The sequence below is a fragment of the Peromyscus leucopus genome, chromosome 2, assembly GCF_004664715.2.
Source record: "Peromyscus leucopus breed LL Stock chromosome 2, UCI_PerLeu_2.1, whole genome shotgun sequence".
Taxonomy (NCBI): Eukaryota; Metazoa; Chordata; class Mammalia; order Rodentia; family Cricetidae; genus Peromyscus; species Peromyscus leucopus.
In genome coordinates this window covers 60,405,477-60,413,895 of record NC_051064.1, presented here as the reverse complement: position 1 = coordinate 60,413,895, position 8,419 = coordinate 60,405,477, and the positions used below count along the sequence as shown (strand labels likewise).

The window sequence follows — 8,419 nt, the reverse complement described above, 5'->3', positions numbered from 1 at the left end:
ATGTCAGCCCTCCCAGAAACTGCTTGCTCAAGACTCAGGAAACTGAAATTGAGGCCTAATCTCTGAGAGAAGACTGAGCAGCCTGTTATGGCGTCTGCTTGGTCCTTTCAGCAGCATGCGATAGATGTCAGTAGCATGCGATAGACCTTGAAGTGAGGAAGTCCATGCTGAGCGCTGAGGAGCAGTCTTGAGAAGATAAGCTTATTCTCCTGGTAGTTTCCCCCACAGTGAGGAGCACTTGTGGGGTTTTCTGGACTTCCAGGGGAAGCTGCACTGCTTGGAGCTGATGTCCTGGAAGTATATTCAAATCTGACTTGTTTTTGTTCGCAGATTTTCCACTCCTCACCTGGCTTCTGTGAGTCAGATTTGGAAAAGTGTTCTCCAGGGAGAAAATGTTACTGATAACTGCCATCTGTCATATTCAATGAGCCTCAGGCTCTTTTGAGTCCATCTCTTAGCAATTTTTCATGTCCTTCAAAGCTACGGTTATTGCCACCCTATTTCAAGTCATGGCATGTTGCTCAAGAAAGCAGCATCCCGGGGCTGGAGAGATGGCTCTGCAGTGAAGAGCTGCACTGCTCTTGCACAGGGCCAGGTTTGGTTCCCAGCACCCATGCCAGGCGTCTCAAAGCCACAGGCACCTGCATTCACCTGCACATACTCCCACCCCCTACATACACATCATTTGAAAATGAATCTCAGAAAGAAAGCAATGTCTCACTTGGTCATCACACCTCTACTTTCGACTCCTTTCAGCCATACTGTACACTGATGTAAAAGGACCCTTTAAGAACCTAAGTCTGAAAAAAGTTTTAAAAAAACCAAGTCTGATGGTGACATTCTCTTGCTTACTGAAGGCTTCTTGTTACTTCAGGATGCATTTCAAAGTTTGTAACAATAAGAAGGCCTCCAAAATCTCCAACATGCTCTCTGGCATAACAGATGTTTTTTACACTTACTTGACAAATTCCATACCCACTGACCTTTCTTTAGTTCTTTGTGTTCTTTTGTAGATTCATTTACGAGCTTTTGAAATTATGTGTCTTCTGTGTGTCTGTGGGAACATTCCTATAAGTGCATGTCCCCTTGGAGGAGGGAGGCATCAGATCCCTCTGGAGCTGGAGTTACAAGTGATTTTCAGCCATCTCTCCAACCCCTTAATATTCTTTTCTGTATGTTTTCTATCTAATCATCCCTTATTTGTTTTAAGTAGCTCCATATATATGTCACTGCCTTATAGCAGCCTTTTCTACTTTTCCGTTCATGCCCTATTTCCCCCATCCAAATTAGGTATCCCTTCAACCCACTTTATATTAAAGGCTTTGAGTTGTTGGAGAAGAATTAAAGGGACATAGGTAGATAAGGGGAATGAAACTGGGCTGCCTGAGATGATGGTTTATTGTTCCTAAGACCTTGCAAGGAAAAATGGCAAGAAGACACATGGGTGGGTGTCCAAACAGAACCAACAGAGAAAAGAGGAGAACCCAAGGGTCTTATAAAATATTCAAGCCAACATCTTTTTTTTAATTGGACTCCCAGGTGTAGGGCCTCTTCAATCCTGAAGGAACAAAGTGGTTACTTTTGCATTTCTCACACAGCTTGGTCTTCTATTTCCTGACGTTCATTTCTTTGTCTGAGGAAAGGAGCTTGGAAACGCCCGAGACTACTACCAGCACAAGTGTTACATGTGTCTTCCTTTCGCTCTCATTGACGCAGTCCCATGAAAGAAAGCAGCTGGTCTGCTTATTTTGTCGCAGTTATTAGTACAAATCTGAGGACATAGTAGATGCTCACTAAATATGTCTGAAGGCACAGCTCAAAGCTGGCACAGCCTGGATCAAGAAGTAGGATGTGAGTAAACATTGTGCTGCTCATTGTAAAATAGTCATGCAGTTAGGGAGTGGCAGAATAGTTTTACGCACATGTTGAATTCACTAGGGCAAGAATAGTATTGTCAGCATGGTGACTGTTGGGCTGGCCCAGATCTTTGGCCCAAGATGGAGTCACCAAGACATCAAGATGTGGGACCCATCCCCTTCAGGAAAATTGGAAACTGATCATTCTACACTTTTCAGAAGTCTGATGACCCCTAGTTTCAGCAGAACAGCTTGACCACAGACTCCTGCTATCCTAATAGCCAGAGTGACCCCTCACCCCCCACACACATAAAATGTTGTTTACTGTAGTCCCTTTTGCCTGTTAAAGTTCCCCTTTCCTCCTTAATTCTCTCCCACCACACTCCATTAGACTAAAAGCACCCTATAAAAACTCCTTTGAGACAGGGCTGATTTCCTTTCTCTTGGAAGCAGGTACTTGAAAGAAACTTTGCTTTTCTGCTCTTGTGGTCTGGTTCTCTTGTTAATCCATACAGTGACCAGATCACGGGAAGTACCCTGAGGACTTCCTTTATCTTTTAGGAAACTCCACTCAAGTAAAACCAGATGCCTGGCTTTGCCATGGGAAAGAATTTCAAGGTGAGCCAATATGAAGCAGAGTTGAAGGGTATTAAAAAAAACTTAAAAAATTGTATTACATTCTCTCTCTCTCACACTCTCTGTCTGTCTGTCTGTCTGTCTGTCTGTCTGTCTCTGTCTCCCGCTCTCTCTCTGTCTCTCTCTGTCTCTCTGTCTCTCTGTCTCTCTCTGTCTCTCTCTGTCTCTGTCTCTCTCTCTCTCTCTCTCTCTCTCTCTCTCTCTCTCTCTCTGTCTCTCTCTCTCTCTCTCTCTGTGTGTGTGTTTACCGGTGCAGATACACAAGTGTAAAGGTATCCTCTTGGGAATTAACTCTCTCCTTTTACTATGTGGGTTCCCAGAACTGAACTCAGAACATCAGGTTGACAGCAAGCCTCTTTGCCCACTGATCCATCTCATCAGCTTTTAGAGGACATTTAAAACTAATAGAACAGGTTAATAGAAGAGAGGTACCTTGTAAAGTAAGACATACTTAAGATCATGGGTGTGGACTTCCCAAAGAGAGTCACATTAAATGTCTTGTACAGTAGCTGTATATGCTAGCATTGGTGGCTTCTGAAGTTGCTTCTCAAGGAGCTACTAAGACATCTTTTACAGTGAATGAGCTCATGGGGTGGTTCCACATATGTGGTGGGTGGGATTGTAGTTGATGAGGTAAAGCCCAAGGCCTCTATCCCTGCAGGGGAAGTCAAGATGCATTTACTGTAAACAAAGATTTAGTTTTGTTTTCTAGATTCTCAGGAAATATCTGGGAAAAGTGTAAGGCCAAATTTGGTCAAAGAACTTTAATGTTTTCTTTTGATGTGTTATTGTTGTTTTTAATCTTTCTGTACTTCCTCATTATTACAGTATTAGTAGAATCCAGTCCTTGAAATAAACTTGGAGAACTGGATATTTGATGTGTCTGCCTTCAGGATATTACTTGTTATAGTTGGTAGTTATCTATAATTGGGAATGAAGTCAATTTTTTCAAGGCATAAATACCAATTATAGTTCTTACTAATTCATTCCAATGGCACCTACTCCCCTTTCTTTCAAGCGCAGATTAAGAAAATTTGTGTTCTCCAAATACTGGAGCTACCAAGCCTTCCTGTCAATCACAGCCTAATGAAAAAAATCTTTAGAGCTCATCAATGTGACATTGACAGGTCATCGCTGCTCAGGACAGATTCGTTGCCATTATTACTTCAGTATCTAAACATGTCATTTTTTTAAGCTATTATAGGCCCCATTAAAAGTCCCCTTATTTACAAATAAGCCATAGTCTCTCTTCAGCCAAGTTGGGGAGAAGTCTGGCATCTATTTGTAGGGTAAACTTTAACAAAATGTTTTCTGTGTCAAGGCCTGTAATGGGCATGCTATCAAAGCATGAATGTCCATGAGGTCAAAAGTTTCATTGTTGTACAATATCAAAACACTTTATTAGTCTTGTTTCTTTCTAATCCTCTTCCAAGCTGGGTCTGACTTTCTCAGGCATGTCTGATATCCACAAAAAGAAGAAGAAGAAGAAGAAGAAGAAGAAGAAGAAGAAGAAGAAGAAGAAGAAGAAGAAGAAGAAGAAAAATTCACAACAGAATTCATGCTTCTCTTAGTCTATAGGTCACCACTTGCCCTGTTTGGACAGAGAGCTTTGGCCTGACCACTTGCCCTGTTTGGACAGAGAGCTTTGGCCTCGGCAAAGACATGTGAGAACTGAATCTCACATGTTAGATGGAGGATAAAGATCACTGTGAGGCCACTGGAGTAGCTTAAGTGTAAGTAGAGACACGCCGAAGGTCATCATGGCAAAGGGGTCAGACTAACTCAGAGACCCCAGCATGGAGTATAGAGAAACCCCTTAGTTCTGACTGATGTACAGTAGTATGTCACAGAGGACAGCCTGTCCTATAATCTGCTACAAACCCAGAGTCTGTAGCCACAGATTTTGAAATAACAAGTAATCTTCCCAGAATCAAACTGAAAAGAAGAGTGTAAACGTAGTGTGGGCCATTTTATTGACTTGATTTTTCTTGAAAACACAGTTTGGAGAACAAATAGGCCTTTCAGCGTGATGTGAAATGGATAACAAACCGTCAGTTTTGCCCACCACCATTTTTCGATGTTTTAGGGAAAAAAATTTAAAAAGTATCTTTTTATTTCTTTTCTTCAAAAATCCTATATGTTTAGTTAAATAAAAGGAGCCATTCTGACACTGGATGACATTACAGTTAGTTTACAGGAAAGGAGAGAGCTCAGGGTTGGCAAATGACTCTTTCTCAGGATTTCTTTTCCTCCGTAGCATCCATGAACCATCTAAGTAGACATACCACCCCCAAAAGGGCTTCACTTGGTTCAGAGGCATCTTCATGAAACAGAAAGAATAGAAATAAGAACTAGGCAGAGCTGGAGCACAATACTGGGACTGATGTGTGTCCTAGTCTTTTACTTGTATATATATTCCCTGGGGTTGTTGCACTGAAAACAACAGATTGCATTATATATGAGGGGGCAGGGAGTTTAGCATTAGGATTAATAGAGCCTAGCTACTTGCTCTTTTCTCCAACTTCAGTCTGACCCTACTTAGAAGATATATATGAATGTATGTAAGAGAGTTTAGGTGAACAGTCAAGGAATCAGGGCCAAGGAAAGTTTCAGCAGAGGTAATTTTTGTTCCTAAAAGAAGATTAAGTGTTTATTGAAAACTCCAAGGCAGGCTGAAGACTAAGGTATCACTCTAGGAATCCAGAAAGTACATTTGAATATCATAATAAATGAAGGAATTCTTTCATTTTATCCAAACACATATGCATGCACACACATGCATATCCATTCCCATTCACCCTCTCTCCCCATTCCCCTCTCCTCTCTCTCTGAATGATCTTTCTGTCATGCTCCTATTCAGTTCATTCAATCTCAGCTCCCATGAACTGCAAAGCACAAACACTTGCGGGTCATTCCGTGGTTCTTCAAACATCACTGAGTGAAATATCAAACAAAGGACATGAGTCAGAATCCATTTTGTGATAACTTTTTTTCTTCTATTTAGAAAAAAAAATATGTACAAAAAAAGCTAAGAAGAGCTGACATGATGTGTCAAGAAAACATCTTGATAGATACAGATAGGAGGGACACATTATCACCATGCTAGAAAACGGGATGCAGTTGAAATCCAAGAACAGTTAGACGCCCGCAAGTGAAGATGTTGCTCTGGGCTCTACGTTGTAGGTGCTCTGACATCCTTTCTGTAAAATAATACTGTGCAAACTGGAAAATATTCTTTTTCATAAAAAGTCCATACAATATGAATACAAAACTGTTGAGTTGGCAGGAAAGGCTGGTGCTAGCTGCTCTTTTGGATAGAAGGCTACAGTGTCACCTGCCTGCCCAAGGACAGAATTCCAGACTGAACTTGAGTTCCTTAGGTGGGCGAGGCTATTATCTAAGAAAGAGTCATATAACCCCCCCCACCACCACCACCAATATTGGCTTCTGTGTCGATAGTTAGGAAACTAGGAATCTTCACTAGTACACCACTGTCACTTTAACTTGGAATGCAATAAATTATTAACAGAACAGAACATGATGTTCTCTCCAAATATTTTTTCCCCCAAGACTGATTTTGAGATTTATGATTAACCACCATGGTCCTTCCCGTAACTCAAAAGTTTGACTCTTATTAAAATTGAAAACTTCTGGAGGAGGCAGCAACTGTGGTAGTAAGGGTTAAAGTGGATCGTTCACTTTATTTGTGTCTATAAAACTGAGAAAAGATTTGTGTACAAATATCACAAAACAACATCAATCATTGAATAAATGTGATTCTTCAATGCACACTTGAACAAGAGGAAAATTTTGTTGGTTTTAAAATTCTGGCTTAAATATATTAAAGCTGACAAAAAAAAAAAAGAATCAGGGCAAGCTACATCACTTTTTAATACAAAAAATGTACAAAACATTAGCCTCTAACTAGATAAACATAATACTTGTATTCACAGTTTCACTGAAGTCACTGTGTGTTTTGAAGTATTGAACTGGAAGGTTGTTGGGAAAAAAAGAAAGAAACCAATACAGCTGCATCTCTTCATTCATCTCAGGTGACTTCAGTCATGGAGGCTGAGTGGTTCTGCAGAGCAAGCAATAGGCAGGATCTTAGAGCTGGGCTGATTGACTTCTACACACTCACATCCATTCCCGAAATGCTTTCAGACTAAAGCTCGCGGATCTCTTCATTTTTTTTAATTTTTAGTATTTAAAATTTTTCATAATTATTTTGATCATACTTTGTCTTCCCCTCAATTCCTCCCAGATCCTTCCCCTCTTTACCCACCCAACTTCATGTTATCTCTCAAACAAATAATGACACCCCCTAGACAATAAAAAAACACCAAACTGTTATTTCCCCTTAGTGTATTATTCCAAGACCCCTCAACTCCTGTTACCTCTTCCTTCAGCATTTCCAACCAAAGTAGAATCATTTCTTCATAGAAACACTTCCTTACGGTTTTAATGTGTTTATAGATTTCAAAGTAACAGCTATATTCCACCTTTAAAATGTTTCAAATTCTGAATACCAGCTAAAATTTCCCATATGACCTATTCTTTGGGTTATGAGTTTTGAGTTATGAGTTCTGTGGAACTAAAATTAACATTTTCCAGTAGAGAGAGGGGTTTTCATTGGACTTTAGCTAACTTATAAAGAATGTGATCTGTCTGATACAGGGCCATTAAAAATCTCTTTTCTTCCTATTTTTAAATTAAATTTTATTTATGTGTGTGTCCCTGTGCAAACAAATGTGTGACCACACACATGTGGAAGTCAGAGAACAGCTTGTAGGGGATAGCTTTCTGCTTCCACCACGTGGGTCCAGGAACTCAGTTCACCAGGTTTGGCAACAGCTATCTTTACCTCCAAGCCATCTCACTGACTAAAATTTCTTGACTTGCTTCCTGATGTTGTACATGATTTTTTTTTTGTGTGTGTGGGGGGGACTTTTGAGACAGGGTTTCTCTACATAGTTTTGGTGCCTGTCCTGGATCTCACTCTGTAGACCAGGCTGGCCTCAAACTCACAGAGATCCGCCTGCCTCTGCCTCCCCAGTGCTGGGATTAAAGGCGTGCGCCACCACCGCCTGGCATCTTGTACATGGTTATCTTATATATTTATATGAAAATGTTTTATGTGTCTTGTCTTGGAGAAAATTTTATGTATAATGTAAATGAATATTATTAGACATCTATATCCTTATTGTAGTCTGTTGCTGAAATGTGTTATAAGTATACTACTTCAGATGTGTGTATTTCTCCCTGTAACTGTGTCACATTTTGTTTACAAAACTTGCTAATGTGGTTTTCAAAGTCTTGTCATTTGTTTAAACTTAAAATCCCAAGCTATGGGCCTATGAAATTGGTAAATACTTCAGGAAATTATGGTTTTCATCTCATTATTAGAGGATTTTTTTGGTCATTGTTTTAGGACACTGGAGACGTATTCTTGGGAGATCAGTGGTACATTTTAAAGATTTATTTATTTATTTTGGTTTTTTGAGACAGGGTTTCTCTGTGTAGCTTTGCACCTTTCCTGGATCTCACTCTGTAGACCAGGCTGGCCTCAAACAAAGATCTGCCTGCCTCTGCCTCCCAAGTGCTGGGCCACCACTGCCTGGCTTATTTTATTTTTTAGTCTGTTTTTCAGGAGGTCAGAAAAAGGCATTGGGTCCCTTGGAGCTGCAGTTTTTGGGGCTATGGAGACCCAGCTCATAATTCCATAGCCAGACCAGGCTATTGTGAACTACCAGACTTGGGCTCCGGGAACATAATTCTGGTCTTCTGCAAGAACAGTAAGTGCTTGAAATTGCTGAGTCAGCTCTCTAGCTCCTGAGCAATATATTTTGAAAGCTGGGGATCTAGTGTTTTTCAAGTTGTGCTAACTGAACTTTGATGGATTTATTTCTACAAGATGAAAAAATAAC

The 8,419-nt window shown here is 40.3% G+C and overlaps 1 protein-coding gene across 1 annotated transcript in view; it reads right to left on the bottom strand.

Annotated features, from left to right (window-relative positions):
* Positions 1-5,462: 5,462 nt before the first annotated feature.
* Positions 5,463-8,419, bottom strand: part of Plppr1 (phospholipid phosphatase related 1) — a 279,970-nt gene continuing 277,013 nt past the window's right edge. Inside the window, exon 8 of the mRNA XM_028882757.2 lies at positions 5,463-6,573. Within this exon, the coding sequence (XP_028738590.1) occupies positions 6,541-6,573 (33 nt within the window). The 3' untranslated portion in view covers positions 5,463-6,540. The remainder of the gene's footprint in view (positions 6,574-8,419) is intronic.